At 34.9% G+C, this 19,022-nt stretch overlaps 1 protein-coding gene across 3 annotated transcripts in view; it reads right to left on the bottom strand.

Moving 5' to 3' along the window:
* Positions 1-19,022, bottom strand: part of LOC131382992 (U3 small nucleolar RNA-associated protein 18 homolog) — a 175,650-nt gene that overhangs the window by 61,806 nt on the left and 94,822 nt on the right. Inside the window, exon 3 of one of the 3 annotated variants that reach the window (XM_058435845.1) lies at positions 13,249-13,395. The exons of the other annotated variants lie outside the window; for them this stretch is intronic. Coding sequence (XP_058291828.1) covers positions 13,393-13,395 — 3 coding nt within the window. The 3' untranslated portion in view covers positions 13,249-13,392. Of the gene's footprint in view, positions 1-13,248; positions 13,396-19,022 lie in introns of those variants that run through there. 3 annotated transcript variants of the gene reach the window in all.

The raw sequence follows: 19,022 nt of genomic DNA, 5'->3' as shown, positions 1-19,022 counted from the left end.
GTTCTTTCTCTTCCTTAAAGTACAAAACAAGATAAAATCCCTTATCAAATTTTCTTGCAGTTTCAAGAGTGATGTGCTGTGGCTCCCATCAATGTATGTTTTCTGTCACTATTGAGTAATTCAGAATAAAACAAAGGTGTGTGAATAGCCAGACAGATGTATATTTGACACTTTTGAAAGCAAACAGGATTTGTTTGGCATGCAGTCTCTTATTTTCTCTAGGGATTTGAGAACAGTAGAGGAATTTAATTTTGTAGGCCAGTGTAAAAGTTTCTAAAATATATTTTATACTATATATATATATATGATAGTCATTGATTCACTGAAATAAGAAAAAGGGATTCACAACTGAATTATCTATGATGCAGTTGTCCATTTTCGGGCAGACCCTTATGGCAACAAAGAATGTAAAAATACAACAATCGTCTATAAACTAACGGAGGACATTCTTCATTCTGTTGAGATGACATGTTTGACAGTAGTTGGTGCTACAAGATCTATGGAAGTATTGTCCGTAAGTTTCAGAGCATAAAAAATGGTACAGCAAGAAGCTGCAAGAGCAAAATGCAATTCTTAACATTGTGTAAAATAAAAAAGACATTTTCCTTTGAACTGTGCCTTTTTTACCTGAATCTTTAGTGAACAATGTTAGTTTAAATGTAGTAAAAAAAAGTTATGCCATATCAGAAGATTCACCATTTGTAAGTTTTACTTGAAAGTTTAGATATTAAATAAACTAAATAATATTTTGGTAGGTTTCTTTGGTAATATTTCCTAATTAATTATATAGCAACATTATCTAATATTGCTAAGAAATTCTGTTCTCTCAGACATATTGCTTATGCTATTTTTCAGAAACCTTAAGTGAAATAATTTTAGAATTTTGAGTCTTGAGAGATAAAGGGATCAGATAAGACTATTTCCAAGGATCAGATCAAGACTATTTTCAAACTTTAAAATTTGAGTTTTAAAACAGTACAGTATATAAAACTTTAAAGAAGACTGTCATATCTATCAAATAGAGTTGAAAAACGTTTGAACTCAGGTTCAATAACTCTGAAGTTGGGTCATAATATTCTATGCTTTGCTTTAGCAGTTGATTTTCTTTCTACTCTCTACCCCCATTCATGAAAAAGAGAGAGAAAGAGGAGAGAGAGAGAGAGACTTTTGGAATAAATAACATTTGGGCTTCTTCTGAATAGTGCTGACAATTGAAAAGATGAATTATTTTTTATAGAGGAAGAGTCTGTGAAACTTCAAGCTTATTTCTATAATTCGCTACAAGCACCTGCATCATCCTGCCAAATGATTTTATTTTTGGTAGCTGAATTGGGCATAATGAGAATTTTATTATATTTCAGCATAGTAATTACACTCATGTATATAATGTTGAAGAGTAATATTCACTCTTAAATTTTTGCATTTAGCAATTAAACACTTTTCGGGGGCATGGTTGTGATAAGAACTAAGTGTCTCAGTCCCAAGCATCTAAGGAATTTAAGTAAAATGCCATGGTAAAATGTATAGGGAACATTTTTGATTCATAAGCAGGAAAATAAACTCAAAAAGTAAAAACAAAATTAAGTTTAAGGAGGCAGACTTTAAAAACTTCAGGAAAGATAGTAATATTGCCCTAATTTTATTTATCTTCTACACTACATAAATCATTTTTGTAAGCAAAAGAAAAATTTCTTAAGAATCAAACATATTCTAGAATAATGCTTTACATAATGCATAAAATATCTGTATGTTTTAAAAACAAAAAACACTTAGTATTTCAATTTTTCTATATCTCTATCATATATGGTTACCAAAGATGAACATCATTTGGTTGAAGACACTGTATATTATTTTCGTATTTGTGTGTGTTCTGTAGACTGCATACATCACTAATAATGAAATGAGGCCAAGAGGACTTTACTTTGTTTTTTAAAAAAGTGAAACCATTGACCTCACATACACAAACACACAAAGAGAAATCTGTATATCCATTTCTTTCCCTGTCCTATCTACCTTTTTTCAAGAAGGATAGAAATGTTTTTGGTCTACCTAAGGGTAAGCATATGTAAACCCAAATAGTTATGCATTTTAAGTTGAAAAAAATGTGGCTTCAGCAGAGATAAGTACTATTATTTTTTCTTTTTAATAGATTTGACCCTAGTCCACAGTTTCCAAAGATTTCTATATTAATAATAAGAAAAGTTACTTTAACCATTATGCATTTCATTTGAAGATTAATATAATTTCATAATTGAGAGTCAAACAATTTGATGACTTGAGCATATTTTTATTTGCAACATTTGATCATTTTGTCCACAAGTGATATTTTGAAGGCATTTTTGAGGTGATTAAAAAAATGTTTTCAGTACACTGACATTAGTAAAACTGTTATCAAACTAGAATCAGTAGAGGTTATTTCCTTTAAAATTAGAGTCCAGAAATTCACTCATTCAGCTTAAGGTTATTGCATATAGAATTTTGGCTGCTAAGAAATGCCTTCACTGCTTTATAAAAATATAGTATAAAGAACAGATAAATATATGCCATTTTCTCAAGTCATCATTTTATGTAAAAATGTCTTCTGTACTTAGAGTTCAGTACAAACCCTGTGTGAGTTAACATGTGTGAATTATGTGAAATAAGTAAATTGCTTTACTTCCTGGATGTTTTTTATTGGTAAAGAATGTTGCTCATTTGAAATAGTTATTTTGTTTAAAACATAAGGCATTATTTGTGCTCATCTAGACATAATTTCTTGAGTGAATATAATTGTGTTAGCTTATAAAAATTGTATTGATAAATAAAAGTGAACTTTCGAAGAATCATAAAAGGTGTAATATGAGAACATACATCCCTGGAAAATTAAATTTACACAATGTATCTAAGTGCACAGCTACATATCTATATACTATGTTTTTACCATTTTGCCTATATCTATATGACATATTTGTAAGAATGTATATATATCCTCAATATCAAGATGTAATTGAAGAATTTAATACATTCTCTGATATGGTGTGCTACGTAAAGCATACATTCAGATTATTATTAAACTTAAATATTAAGTGAAATTTTTCTATTTTTGCTAAATGTCTGATATTCTTCAGACATAGCTTTATTGTTATTTCATCCTTTTATATGGAATTCACAGAATTCTTATTATACCAGCTCTTCAACCAGAGGAAAATATCCAGAGTCATACAGGAACTCAGTAGTTTCCGGTACATCTTTCATGCCTGCCTTTTTAAGATTCTGATAAGTTTCTTTTAGAAATTTATTTTCTAATAAGTTTCGCCCTCCCCTCATGGGCGGGTACAGTCGGAAACTTATCCCTGCAACTGATTTTGGTACCACCACACACACAAAAAAAGACTTACAATAAATGTCATAAAATCTCAGAGGTGTAAGAAAATTTCGAGATAATTTTATATGACATAAAAACCTAAGTAGTTGTAGTTTGTTGCAATCAGGGGATGAGGGAAATTAGCTCACTACAGATGGAGTGGTTTAGGGGTATGAGCTTTGTATTGGGAGTCAGAACACCTGAATTCAAGATCTAATAGCAGTTAATTTTATGAGTTTTCTGATCTGCAAAAATGTGTCTAAATGTTCTTAACCCACATATGATGGTTTACTAAGAGTTTGTGAAAAGCCTTAGTACTATTTCATGCACATATGTAGATGTCAGTATGTATTTCTTTACCTTATTTCTTCTTTTCATCTATGTAAATTGATATGGAATAATAGCATATATGGAGGTCAAGGAAAAAATTATATACACCAGAATGCCTTTCTTCTGCTACTGACTCTGTTAGACCTAAGACCAATAATTAATCTATATTCAAGGAAAATATAACTTCAACAAATTATAAACATTTTAGATATTCAATATATCAAAAATAAATCAATACCTAAACAACCTCTTTCTAATTTCTTGAGAACAAATATTTAATATGTCTCTAGAAACTAAATATTAATTCTCAAGGGCAACTTTATATTGTCTTTACAGATTTTTCAGAATCCATAGAAAAAGGGAACAGAAAAACGTATTGGTCAAACATATTGGTCAGTTCTTTCATCCTGTAATTGCTAAGGCATATATGAAAATTACCCTGTAATCAGGACCCTGTCTGCCTAAGAGAAAAGCCATATATGCTACTACAGGGGAATAGAGAATGGCCTCTGAGTGCTCAGAAGAAGAAATGCTACCATCTAAGTAGAGTAATCATGGACACCTTTTTTTTTTTTTTTTTTTTTTTTGAGACGGAGTCTTGCTCTGTCGCCCAGGCTGGAGTGCAGTGGCGCAATCTCGGCTCACTGCAAGCTCCGCCTCCCGGGTTCACGCCATTCTCCTGCCTCAGCCTCTCCGAGTAGCTGGGACTACAGGCGCCCGCCACCACGCCCGGCTAGTTTTTTGTATTTTTAGTAGAGACGGGGTTTCACCGTGGTCTCAATCTCCTGACCTCGTGATCCGCCCGCCTCGGCCTCCCAAAGTGCTGGGATTACAAGCGTGAGCCACCACGCCTGGCCATGGACAGCTTTATTCCAGATATACATATGAACAGAACCTTCCTGGATGTATGGCAGATGTGTGTGGAGATGTGTTTTAAAGCACAGAAATGTGGAAGCAAAAAGCAAAAACGTAGGTAAAGGTAGATACCAAATTCAAAACAGCAATTTAAAACAGCAAGTAACTCTGATGATTGGCATTACATATAGAGTGAGAAGCACTGGACACTTAGGGTGAAAACATTGGCTAGGTTGAAGAAAGGACTTTAATGCTAATCTAAGACATTGTAGAAAATGGTGACATTTGGAGCCTTTGGACATATGATTAGTGTTACTCTTTAAAATATCAATATATCATTATTGTGCATGATGGTATAAAGGAGAAAGGATTAGGGCAGGAAAACCAGTTTTAAGAGTATTTTTCTTGTGTAGACCATCATATCTGGGAAAGTTATCACAGTGACTTTGAGCAAGAACAATTTGGAAGAGGTAATGCTTTTGAAGGTGATTTAATAAAAGTAGAAATCTAGACTTTGTAGGAAATTGTATGGAAAGCACACAAAGAGCTCTCTGAGATTTCCAGCTTGTGTGAGTGAACTCCTATTAGTGGGCAGAGGGATTTCCAAGAAAAGAAAGCCTGTTTGGATACACGATAAGAAGACAAATTCTGGCTATATTCATTTTGAGAAACCAGAAGCAGTAATTTTTGAGATTTGATGTCCTTGTGGCTGCTAAAAATGTATGGTAGGTAATTTCTGTCTCATGAGAAAGACAGAGAGAGAAAGAGAGCTTAAGATAAAAAACCAGGGATTAATCTTCTGGGAGTAAATTTAGGAAGTGGGTCAGGCATGGAAGGCTCAGAGCAGCAGGGAAGTAGCTGAAGTGTAGAAGCTAAAGAAACAATTCTATTTAAGGAACCAGAAGATAAATGGAATGCAGTGAAAGAATCTGTTCAGAAAGGGTAAAAACATAAGAAGGTGTCCGGAAAGAGCCGTGTTTTTGAGAAAAAGGGGTGAGAAGAATTTCAAGAGAGAGGGCCACAGTGCTCAGTCTTGGGGAGGACAAATTGAAAGGCGGCATAGAAAAGCTGCTAAGTTCACACACAGATTAGGAATAGAGCAGTGCAAGGTTGGCAGTTTCAATATTTTGGGAAATGTGGAGGCAAGCCTGAAAAAGGGTAAGGTGGTATCAGAAATTGAAAAAGATACAGACAATACTGAATATTTCTATTCTGCTTGTCAGTTTGTAACTTTGTTAATTTTTTAAAGTGAAAAGTGTTCATTTATTGAGTTATGACTCATTGCAATAATTAAGATTTGTAGTGATGTTATAAAGATGGATATTTTGCAAGACAGAAAAAGCAAAAGAAAAATTTTAACAGAATCCCTTCTGTCCTTGCCTACTACACCTTCTGCAATTGTTCTGAAAGCCTTTCTACTGAAGCAAATCATCCTTAATCAGCTTCATGCTACCCTGTCATGTGATTAATTCCAGGTGGCTTTCTTTTGATTAGAACAAATTTACGGAAACTCTTACCATCTGATACTTTGAACTGTAAATTCTGGATTGTGGTTTCTGATGGCAGATTCTTACACACATCGCAGAAACAAGCACATCTGCAGGAATTAAAAGAAGCCTTTTTGTTTCTTCAGATTGGAAGAAACTAACTCTCAGACAAAATCTATGATATTCGGGGTTGAGAAAAATGGCATCAGTGAAGTATCAAGTAGTTAGGCTCCCGCACTGTGGTTTAGCAAATGGAGGAATAAAATCATCTATGCTTGAATGCTTTGTCGGGCACTATATTTAGAGCAACAGATTTAGCAGTGTTTCTCAGAACAGTAGTTGTATCTAACCTCCTATTTCCAGAGATTGTTATTTATTTACTGCTTTGTTTCTCTGATATCTCTGCGGTGGGACCATACTGTATCTCATGATCTGACCTTGAGTATCTCTTGCACCTTTCCTCTCTTGCAGTTTACACTCTATCAAATCACATATTCCGTTTGTTTAGAAAGCTCCTTCTAGCCCAGTCTGACATATTTCTATTAGCTCTTCAAAACTCAGACCCAATATTATAGTTATCATTAGGGTTGACTTCTGCACCTGTCTCAGAGAATCAATCATTTCTCATGATGACTTTCTCTCTTGTGCATATGCTTATTGTTTAGGGGTGTATATGTCTGTCTGTGTGTGTGTGTGTGTGTGTGTGTGTGTATACATACACATAGATATCTGTCTTCTCAAATAGACTGTGAACATCTTGAAGAAAAGGTCCAGGGCTTGTCATTTGTCAGTTTCCAGTCCTAGTCTGGTAACTGAAACAGAGTAAGAGTCAAAGTATTTTATTTTCTATTAATTTTAATTGAGTCAAATATATGGCTTTAAAATAATAAGAAAGGAAGTTTAAAGTCCTATTAATATCCTATCATTTTTTCTGGGTATAAAATCTTCCTATTTCTTCTTAATTTTTCTAATGTTGCATTAAAAATTATAGCTATATCCTCGGCTGAAAGTTGCACATATTTATTGTAAGTGTATCAGAATAGCATTTAAATTGTTGAAATCATTTCAATGCCTCTCCAACTTTTAAGGTCATCAAGGAAAGAAGATAATCTGCCTGAGTGGGTCAACATTTTTTAATCTAATGATCTTGAAGTCAGGAAGTTTCTTTTTTATGTTGAATAAATGCCTGTCTATTGTAATGTATATAGGTGATGGGAAACATTTTTAAAGCAATCAATAATAAATATCGAGTAACTACTTTATGGAATTATTCAAACTAAACTCATCGAAAAACTTTTTGGCTAGCAGTTGACTTAAAATAGAAATAATTTTAAAAAGTGAAAACGCTGATTTATAAACATATCTTTGAAGACTATTAACTAAACATGAGAACCTTCATAACAAGGTAGAGTTACTTATGAAATTGCATTGTGCTAAGACATGTGAAAGTGGAAGGAAGAGAGTGAAACGGCTGATGGGGAAGAAACAGGATCCAGGGCCATTAAATGACTAGATCCACAAAGAGCTACTAAAGTAAACGTAGCAGGCATGTGGTCAAAGGCAGGGATTCTCACAGCAGCAAGTTTCCAGGAAATAATTTTCATTCAAATTGGAACAAGTATAAATCACAAAGCCATGAGTTCTAGAAGCTGGGAGAAATATGTGATATTTTATAGCCAAGAACAATTAATTAGCAGCATTGTACCATTTCCTCTTTCCCACTTATACAACTATTTTGATAAAAATTACTATTTATTGCATATTTAGCACATGATAAAGGTATGCTAGCACTTTCCATACACAATCACATTTATTATTTTTAAACACTACGGCATGGCTGTGATGCCCATATTCTGGATAGGCAATCTGAGTCTTAGGTAGATAATTTGTCTAAGAACACAGCTAGTAAGTGACAGAGGCAAGGTTCATAATCAGACAGCCTGATTGCTGAAACCAGAGACTTCAGCCAATGTTTACATTACATTTCAATTTCATTACATGATAATTCTTTTATTCAGGAAGCTTTCATTAAATGCCTATATGTAGAAGGTACTAGGAAAAAAGAAAAAAAGAAACTGCTTTGTGAATAGCGCAGAGGTATTAGTCATTTAAATGAAATAACATCGACAAATGCAAGTAGCTAAAGCAAGATTGAACCTTAAAACTGTCAGGGAACTTCTGGGAGAGTGACTCATGAGGCAGGAAAATAGAATAAAAAATTCTGGGACTATCAAGGGATGTATGAAAAAAATCAATGTGCAAGTACAATATTTAGACAGCAGTTTTTGGCCTGGTGCCGTGGAGCATGCCTGTAGTCCCAGCTACTGAGAGGGCTGAGGTAGGAGGATCCCTGGAGCCCAGAAGTTTGAGTTCAGCCTGGGCAACATGTTTCCCAAACTTAGCTGGAAAAGAACACTGTTAGTGAGTGTCAGGCATTTATTACAGGAAATACATTAACATCACAATGACCTATCATTTTGAAACCCCATTCCCAAATTTTTTTTAAATATAGCTTTTTTGGGGTAATATAAGCCATAGTTATTATATGTTTCTTAATCTTGCTCAAACCAAACTTTTTGCATAAATAGTGCTTATCAGCTTTCCACGTTTCTTTCAGATGTGCTAATTATTGAATCCTCCTACCCACCTCTAAATCTTGCAGTAGGAATCCCATTTTACAGACGGGGAAACTGAAGTTTTGAGAGTTTAGGTGACATAACTAGTATCAAAGCTAGAATTGGTTCTCAGTTCTCCCAGCACTAAGTTTATCATTCTTTCAACTAAACCACTGCTTCTCAAACTTTTCCTCTGAAGTGCTTCTTAAAGCAGAGGACAATGTATGTATGTGCACATCCCTGGGATCTGGGCAGAGAGCCTGAAGCAGCCCTGAAAACACAAAGTTCCTTTGAAATTTTCTGTTTTATATAAAACATAAAATGAATAATTCTGCTGTTTTTATATGCACATGCAAGTGGAGAACCTTTTAAAGGTGCCCACACTGAAAACTTTTTCACCTTAAGTTCGATTCTTGAGGAAGTAGCGCTGTATTCCTCCTTGACATTTAACACCTTTTGACGGCCATCAATATACAGTACTCATAAATTGGTTTGAAATTCTGCAGATTTATACTATGATAAAAATTTTTTTAAATGTACTCTTTAGGGTCAATTTTGCTGTTTACTACAATATTTACTGTTTTATCTTCCATAGATGTTATTTGGGATTTTGCTTCTTTTGTTTTTCACTTCCTTGAAAAATTAGGGCTGGTATTGGGGTTGGGCTTCATGTTAAAGTCTGTATCAGTCTATTTTCTTAAAAATAGAAAGGAGAGCACATTATTAGCTACTCTTAAATCTAAATCATAGATTGAGAGTATTTTCAATGACAGGTCCTTGTGATGTTAACGTATTTCCTGTAATAAATGACTGACACCCACTAACAGTGTCTTTTTCCACCTAAGTTCGGGATGCGCCAAGCCTTGAGTCAAATAATGCTTAAATAACAAGAGAAATGGGGAGCGAACAGGAGCATGGACAGATACAAGGGTTGGAAAAATGTTCATATGGAGGCCACAGATAATTGATTATAACAATACTGGAACCATCAACAGTATCCAAGAAAGAATTCCCATGCCAAAGGGAGCCTTATTTGAGGGTAACTAGGCAAACGTGAAGGAAGGGGATGCTCTGAATGGGAGAGAGACAAGGTGGGAAGGAGAGGGAACATGACTCGTTCTGGAAGCAGACCTGACTGGAAGATGCTCAGGAAGCAGTCATAACCCGTGATTCTCCTGGTCTCCTAAGTCCAGCTTGTGAGGGCTGCTTCTGCTGTGTGATTCCAGTGGTCAGTGTTTCACTGTGGGACATTGGAAGACTGGGTTCTAATCCTATTTCTCACATGGTGATTCTGTGTTTTATTGGATAAATTATTCAGCTTTTCAGTGCCTCTGTTCTATCACGTGTTACATGAACTTTTATGTCCCTCTCAGCTCTCTGACTGTGGTTTATTTTCCATCCTAACCATTTTCAATCAGCTTCAGATAAGTTTCTCTTTCTCTGGAACCAAGAAAGGGTAGCAAAGCATAACTTTGAAATTTATTTTTGACCTATTCTCAAGGAAGACTGGAAAATAGTCTATTAGTGATATTGAATACATTTATCTATGTGGTGAACATTTGCATTTTTGATAGTGAATTATTTGATTATACCACTGACGCCTTTATTAATTTGCAAGAACTCTTTAAATATTGTGGCATAAACTCTCCTATATGTGTTACACTCATTTTTCCTACTTCTTAAAATTTGTTGCCTTTTGCTTTGCTTTCAAAAATGAACTTTAAAAAAGGTTTTCTTTTTTAAATATAGGGTTACTTCATTTTAAAATTATATTTATTTAGTTTTTAGATCTCAGATACACAAGATTACATTAATCATATGCCTAATCATGGCGCACCATTAGCAATGGTTCATTTGACATGCCTCCTTTGATTGACTGATAGATGGATTTGCTTTTATCTCCATTCTCCAATCTTCTTCCTCCCCAGATTCATTATGCAACTACTCTACTGTATTTGATATCTATCTCTCTATCTCTTCTCACATCGTTTTAATTTGCATGCATACCATAGGTTGTGAATCTCAGTCTGTTTCTTCTATTTTTCACTCAGCAGTTTTAAGTTCAGCCATTGCCCTTAACTTGTGAGATCTGATGCTAATTTCAAACAGATAATGTCAGCATTGAATTGAATTGTAGGTCACCCAGACAGTGTCAGAGAATTGGAAATGTAATGCTGGAAAAGAGACCACGTATTTGATGTCAGACCGCTCTGAGTAAAACTAGTTCATTAACATTGTTTCAGTTTTGAAAATAGAAAAACATTGATGCATGCATACAGTTGGTATTGTTGGTAAAATTATGCTTATATATTTTGATTATCTGGTCTGTAAATACATTATGACTGTCTTGCTATTCATTGTCATTGTAAAATTATACTTAAATTTTCCATTACACTTTTAAATTTAGAACACATCTCCTGCAAAACACATTGTTATTTTTACAAAGCTTCTGTGTTTTCTTCTTCTATACTCTTCTTGGTAACCAGTAAATTAGGTAGTTTTTTTTTTTTTTTCCTTAACTCCACATTTCTGACTTCCCCATTGCAGCCAGTACATAACTCATTCCGTGATTTCTTTTTTGGGCTTGTCTGTCTTGTCTGATTTGCAATAAGTTATACCACCACCAGCAAAACGAATCAGAAAACCTTGGGTTTCTAGATCTAGAAAATTTTGAATTGTGATTCAGTGGTTTCCATAAGGAGGTAATGGAATTTCAAGGCTTGCATTTCTCTTCTGTTTCATTCACTGGCTTTTTAGCAGACAACCAGCTAGGAGTTTTCCTGCTGAGAAATGGAGTGCCGAGAGAGATTTATTATTATTTTGGTATTTCACTTGAAAGCAACTTTGATTTACTGAACATTGAAAACAGAAATGTCAAAAGTGACATATTTTAGAAAGACAACTTTCTTTATTAAAGTGATATTTTAGTTCTTAACCAAACTCAACAAACAAACAAACAAAAAGGTAAATGAGTTGCTTAAAGAATAATGTGTCATCATTCAGAATGGTTAAGTGTATAAAGTGTTTTCCCTGGAAAGTATTTCTATTGATTTATTAAATACACAGAAGGATCTTAAATCCATTAAAAAGAACTGGGATGTCAGTGCTAAGTAATAGTAAGACAAGTATGAATAATACAAATAAATGCTGTTTAAGGGAGAACTATGCTCCTGTGGCTTGTCACCAGTACCCTTAAGTGATACTGCAACTATTTCATGATGCTTTTATATAAATAGGCAAAACCAGCTTCACTCACTTGTGTTTTCTCCTTATCTACTTCACCATCCACAATGGACTAATTTAATACTAACAATCCTAAAAACAATATTCCTCATATTTTTTGGCATAAGTGGGATTTTTTTACAAGGTGAGTAAAATTAGGCCTTTACTTGAAGCAAAGAAATCTAGATTATCTGTGTTCATCTGGCAGTTACATATTAAATCACATTATTTAATAAATATAATTAACCAAAATCAAATATCAGCATGATAGAAAAGACCAAAATGATTAGCCCATAATTCTTATTTTTTTATACCTACTCACAAATGATGAACATGTGATAAAAGAGGCAAAATACTTTCTGTAGCGATTACAAGGTCAGTATATATACGAGAATGCTATATGAGGTGAGAGCTCAAACAAGGCTTTTGTTCTTAAAACATAAGATATATTTTATATTCTTTTGGCTTTTGTTAGTCATTGTTTTAATATTCTAAACAATTTACTAAAAATGTGTGCTTGCCAAACTGAGTATGACTTGTGACTCTAAAGATGCAAGGTGCTTTACAGGACTGGTTGGTGAAGTTTTCCTTTTATTTATGCAGCATTCTTCTCCAACAGTACCTGAAAACAACACCCTGATTTCCTAATTTTCCTTTCCTTTTCTTTCTTCGTGGAGATAAAGGTTTCACTATGTTGCCCAGGCTGGTCTTGAACTGGCCTCAAGCGATCCTCCCACCTCATCCTCCCAAAGTGCTGGGATTACAGACATGAGCCACTGCACCCGGCCAACATCCCAATCTTCCTACCTATTCTCAGCCCATGCCAATTTTGTCTCTGGTTCACAGGCATGAGAGTCAGTCTTGTCCGTGATTGGACACTTGCTGCAAACTACAGTGATTGGTAGAAAAAAGATTATACGATCCAATCAGAGCTTATCTTAATATTTCTGTTAAAACATAGAGTTAAAGGAGTGCAATCTGATATCCGGTAGGGCCACCATGAAAGGACAGCCTTCCTGTAAAAGATGAAAGATGAAAGCAGAACTGAGAGATCAAGGGAGAGTAGTTTGATTCTGCTGTTGTTTGAGCTTCTGGATCCAACTATGCCAGGAATTAATGACATTCTCTGGACTTTCCAGCTACTCAAGCCAATATATTCTCTTTTTTCTATAGTTTGTAACAAAAAAGAATTGTAACAAATGCCGTTTACTCACATAATAGCCATGGATAAATCTGAGAAATCTAATTCATTAACCTCTAAATGGTTTTCCCTGCTGAAAGCATTTGCCAATGCTAGGCAACTATGCAACCAGATTACCTCAGAGATCATGACTTTCAAGGAGTTGAGTACATTCTGCTTTAAAAACAAAATGAATCCAATAGTTACAGCACCATATAAGTTGGAATGTATTGACTTTATGGCATTGTAATATAGTTATGCTTTCTTAATATTTGAATATTAGCCGTGATTAGAACAGCTTGAGTTTCTTCTGAGACATTCAGTTTCCTTTTGCCTTCTGACTTACTGAAGCCATACTGGTCACTGAAAATGGAAAAAAAAAAAATGGTTGCACTTAGAAAACAATTGACAGTCTTTTCTTTTTCTTCCATATACTAACATTTAGTACAAAGTAATAGTCCCTAAGGGGGTGGCAACCTGTGTGAGACTGTATATCCATACATCTGTGTGTGCTTTTTGCTGCTTCTTTAATTATACCGATTTTTTGAGATTTAACTATGCTTGCTTCCATTCCATGTAAGCACTTCTCCAAATCTGATTAATCCAAGAGGATGAAGTGTATCATCTTACTTATTTTTTTTAAGTGGAAACAATACCTTTTCTTTTTCGAAATTGCAATTGTCTAATTAATTATATCCTTTGGCCATTTAAATTGGGCTGATTTGCCCAAGCAACAAAAAGCTAGAAGCATACACGAGCCCTGTAATGGTGAAATAGCTGTCTTCTGACTGCATATTTCTAACATTTATTCTATCTCAAAACTTGATCTTTCATTTTTAACCTGCTATTTTTAATTTGTTCTTCTCTTTTCTTTTCTTTTCTTTCCTCCCTTCCTTCTTTTTTCATGATTTATTTGTACATTTTTCTGGGGGGGTGTGGGAGAGGGTTATTGCTACTTGCTGATCTCCAACTCTCTAACACCAAACCTCTAGATATCTGGAGCCTGAAATAATTTTTCCCAATAATCAGAGGAACAAGAGCCCATGAGTTAGTGCCAAACTGTATAAATTTTCCATTGTTCCTATTTAGCATTCTGGGAAACTTGCAGTGACATGCCTTGTTTGAGCTCTCGCCACATGGGACGCACACAGTTTGTTACCTCCTATTATGAAATAGACAGACATCTTTAACCTCCTTTCTCAGTGTCATGAGCATCTGTGTGAAGAGACCACCAAACAGGCTTTGTGTGAGCAATAAGGCTGTTTATTTCACCTGGGTGCAGGTGGGCTGAGTCCAAAAAGAGAGTCGGTGAAGGGAGATAGGGGTGGGGCCATTTTATAGGATTTGGGTAGGTAGTGGAAAATTACAGTCAAAGGGGGGTGTTCTCTGGCAGGCAGGGGCGGGGGTCACAAGGTGCTCAGTGGGGGAGCTTCTGAGCCAGGAGAAGGAATTTCACAAGGTAATGTCATCAGTTAAGGCAGGAACTGACCATTTTCACTTCTTTTGTGATTCTTCACTTGCTTCAGGCCATCTGGATGTGTACGTGCAGGCTTGGGCTCAGAGACCTGACACTCAGAAAGTACAGTGAAAGCTCGGATTGGATAGGGAGATTGGTCCCATTGCTATCAATTGTGTCCTACAGGACTCTATTGTTTCAAGAGGTACTAGGCAAAGTAAACATTGTCCTCCTCTTTCTAAAGATATATTTATTTGGCTGGCAATCAGAATGAGGCTTTTTCTCACTTTTTTGTCTTCTTTTGCTGAGAGCTCAGACTTTAAACTATTACACAGCTGCCAAGGAATGAACGTGTACCAGATTTCTACAGGAGAATGTGAAAAGAAAAGCCTATCATTTAAGAAACGTGTGTGAGGGCACTGCAAGGTGTTAAGTATGATACTGAAGAATATTATTGTTTATTCCTAGCTTGGAAAAGTAGGTTCACTCTAGACAATAGTACATACACAGTAAGTAGAGCTCATCATTTTCTTTGCAGAACCATGGTCCAGGGCTCACTGATAATTCCTGTCTCTACAGTGACGATCTTTAAACATTAAATGAAGACAAATCCTTCTCATTTCTTATTTAGCTATATCCTGGTATTACCAGAATCTGAGTCTTAGGTAAAATATTTCATTTCTGCTATTTGCTCTACCAAAATAGCCTCCTTAAAAATAATGATTTATATGCATATGCATTTTGATTTACAATTTTCACCTTCCTTAGAGTTCTCTGCATCTGAATGATTTATTGATTAATAGTACAAATCTCTCTATACTAAGTATATAATTTCCCCATAAATATTCAGTTGTTCAGATAATCCTGTTTCCTGTCAAAAGTGCTTCCGATGTTTTATAAAAACACAGGATTCTTTTTTATTCATTTTCTATTTGTATAATATAAAATGCTATATTTATTGAAAAATTGGCTCATGCAAATTTCTCTGATATAGTTGATAAGGTCAAATAGTAATGAAAAATATACTTACCTGAATATTTTATCAATAAGATTCACATGTTATTTTCACAAATGTTTGCAAAGAACTGCTATATTCTATAATTCATCTTCACTTTTGACCAAACTGTCTGACTGAAGTATATTTATTATCTAATATTCATATTTGGAGTCTGTTATTTTCATGCAGTATCTCTCTTCTCATTTCAGTAAGGCTTTCTTCTTCTAATTTAATGTACAAATAGTAGTGAAGGTAGAGATTTAATATTCCCAGTAATATATTAAAAAATGTTTTATCAGATTAGCAATAGCTCGTGGAAGGTAGGTATCCACAACTAATAATGTGAATACTGCAATTGTGAAATTTGTTAATTTTTACGATTTTTCTAATTTCTTTTATCCCTCAGTATTTGGAAAGCATAATATAACTTTAATATTAGAATCAGAAAAAAATTGTATACATCACTGACTGAAGAAATATTTCAACTCAGTCTGCCTATGTTTGAATCTTGGTGCTCTCACTTCTTCCCTGCATGAACTTGAGCCATTTATTCATCCCTTCTAAAGCAGTAGTTAAATCAATGATAAAATATGGAAAGGCATTCCTATATTAGAAATGTTTTCATGAATAAATGATAAAATGAGTAAAAAACCTGCTTCAAATATTATCAACTATGCTTTCTAAGCATTTAATACATTTCAACTAACAGTTTCAACAATTTTAATTATCTAGTAAGTAAGATTATAGATGTGCCCAAGTGCTATATCAGCACAAGGGATGGCAGAGAAGTTGAGCAGAGGAAAAGAGAAGTTTTCCATAAGGTGTGATGCTAAACTGAGCACTGAGGGATCGGCTTTCCTTATAGAAAAACAAATTGCAGGCGGGGCGCAGTGGCTCACGCCTGTAATCTCAGCACTTCGGGAGGCCCAGGCAAGCGGATCACGAGGTCAGGAGATAGAGACCGTCCTGGCTAACATGGGGAAACCCTGTCTCTACCAAAAATACAAAAAATTAGCTGGGCCTGGTGGCATACACCTGTAATCCCAGCTACTCAGGAGGCTGAGGCAGGTGAATCGTTTGAACCTGGGAGGCAGAGGTGGTAGTGAGCTGAGATCGTGCCACTGCACTCCAACCTGGGCTACACAGCCAGATTGTCAAAAAAAAAAAAAAAAAGAAAAGAAAAGAAAAACAAATTGCAGGCCAGGCATGGTGGCTCACACCTGTAATCCCAGCACTTTGGGAGGCCAAGACCGGGGATCACCTGAGGTTAGTAGTTTGTGGCCAGCCTAGTCAACATGGTGAAACCACATCTCTATATAAAAAAAAAAACAAAACACAAAAATTAACTGGGCATAGTGACGCATGCCTGTAATCCCAGCTACTCGAAAGGCTGAGGCATGAGAATTGCTTTAACTTGGGAGGCAGAGGTTGCAGTGAGCTGGGATCGTGCCATTACACTCCAGCCTGAGTGAAAGATGGAGACTCTGTCTCAAAAAAAAAAATTCATGTTTTTTAGTATGTCCTTAGGACCCATTTGTAGAATTGCAGATTGAAGGTTCTCAATCATATTTGAGGCTTTTGCTCTGTGTTGCTAAATTCTTGTCTTGAGCGATTTTATCAATATATTCTCACATGTAGTAAATGAAATACAATGAAAAAAATTTCGATGGGTAAAAGGAATGTTGTCATGGGTGGATAGAAATAGAATTGTTATAATTTGGAAAAAATTGTTTTTATACTTTTCGTCAAAAGACAAATAGTTTTATACTTTTGTGTGTGGGTTATTCTGCTTATAAAAATTTGTCCTAAAATCAGAAAAACTAAAGTTAAAAAAGATATTGTGAAGAAAATTACTTAACTCAGAATAATTTTTATTAGAAATTAGAAAAATACAGCCATACTATGTAATAATAGGAAAAGAGGAAATATTTTTTGTTTTAATAATATATTTTTGTTTTGTTTTGTTTGAAACAGGATCTGGCTCTGCCACCCACGTTTCAATGCAGTGGTGTGGTCACGGCTTACTGTAACCTCAAACTCCTAAGCTCAAAATCCTCCCGCCTCAGCCTCCCAAGTAGCTGGGACTATAGGGATTAACTATGCCTGGCTAATGTTTTATTTTTTATTGTTTTTGTAGAGACAGGGTCTCATTATATAGACCAGGCTGGTTTTGAACTCCTAGCCTCAAGTGATCCTCCCAACTCGGCCTTTCAAAGTGGGGAGATTACAAGTGTAAGCCACCACATCAGTCTACAATACATATTTTGAATGGACTGTTAAAGAAAATGACAAATATGTTGATGAAGCATTTTATTCATATCAGAAATGTTTATATTATATAAGTAAAAGAAGCAAGTAACACTATAAAACTATATGCAAAACAGAAATTAATAGCGTTTATCTTACAATATTAAGATTATGGGTTGTTTATATTCTGATATATAGTTTGTATTTTCTATGAATTCTACAATAAGCATATCATATTCTTATATGTATAAAAATGTTTATATAAGAAAAGTCATTTTGGTTACTTTGTTAGACTCTTAGTATATTGCTTTACGAAAATTTCTAAAGGTCAACATTTTCCTCAGAGATTAATGTTGTGGAAATTCATATATAAAAATGTTAATGTTATCATTATCATTGCTTTCTTTGTTCTTCCATCATTTGAAATAAATACAAATTTTAGGAAACATCTGATATCCTGGTGTTATTTTCAACAACACCATTAAAAGAATGGTGTTGCCTGAGATCCTCTGGAGAGAAGATTGACAGGTCCTAGAACAGAGTCCTGGCTCACCGATTTCATTAGTGGTAAAAACAAAGAAAAGGTTAGTAATGGATACTGAGAATAAAAACTGAGTAAGAGACAAATCAGAGGAGAAAAAAATCTGATTCTTTTAGATGAAAATAAAAGCGTTTTGAGAAGGAGAGAGTATTAATTATGTCAAAGCATGGTCAAGTAGCGTGAGATAGATGACTGATTAGCGTGGCTGGCAGTATGTAGGTAATTTGAAACTTCAGTACTAGACAATCTAATTGGATGGTGGGAACAAAAGCAGGAATAGAGTGAGGTAAGGAAAAGAGTGGGAATTTTACAAAGCAGAACCAATGAGTGTGGACAATTCTGGGGGTTATTTTGAGAAGAGATGAATAATGGTATTTGGAGGGAGATGTAGAGTGATGAAAGGGAACTATTTCCTTTTGTATTGTATTCAATTGAATTTAAAAATGTGAACTCCTATGACATGCTTGAATGCTAAGGGCAATGATCGATGAGCAAGAAATAGCCTGATGGTGAAAGGACTATGTGGGATAAATGTATGGTGAAGGTTGCCTGATGAGTTAAAAACAGACAAAACCCAAACCACAAATGGTGGGGAAGACTTAGGAGCAAAGATACCTCTTCTATTGTATTGTTGTGAAGCAAGGCAGATTATGTGGCAAGAGATGCAGACAGGCTGGTTGCTTTAGTGGCAGAAATTCTCTTCTGACTTAACCTAATGTTAAGTAAAGGCTTGGGAGAAAGTTATCAGG

The sequence above is a fragment of the Hylobates moloch genome, unplaced genomic scaffold, assembly GCF_009828535.3.
Source record: "Hylobates moloch isolate HMO894 unplaced genomic scaffold, HMol_V3 SCAFFOLD_3, whole genome shotgun sequence".
Classification (NCBI taxonomy): Eukaryota; Metazoa; Chordata; class Mammalia; order Primates; family Hylobatidae; genus Hylobates; species Hylobates moloch.
This window is presented reverse-complemented; position numbering and strand designations above follow the sequence as displayed.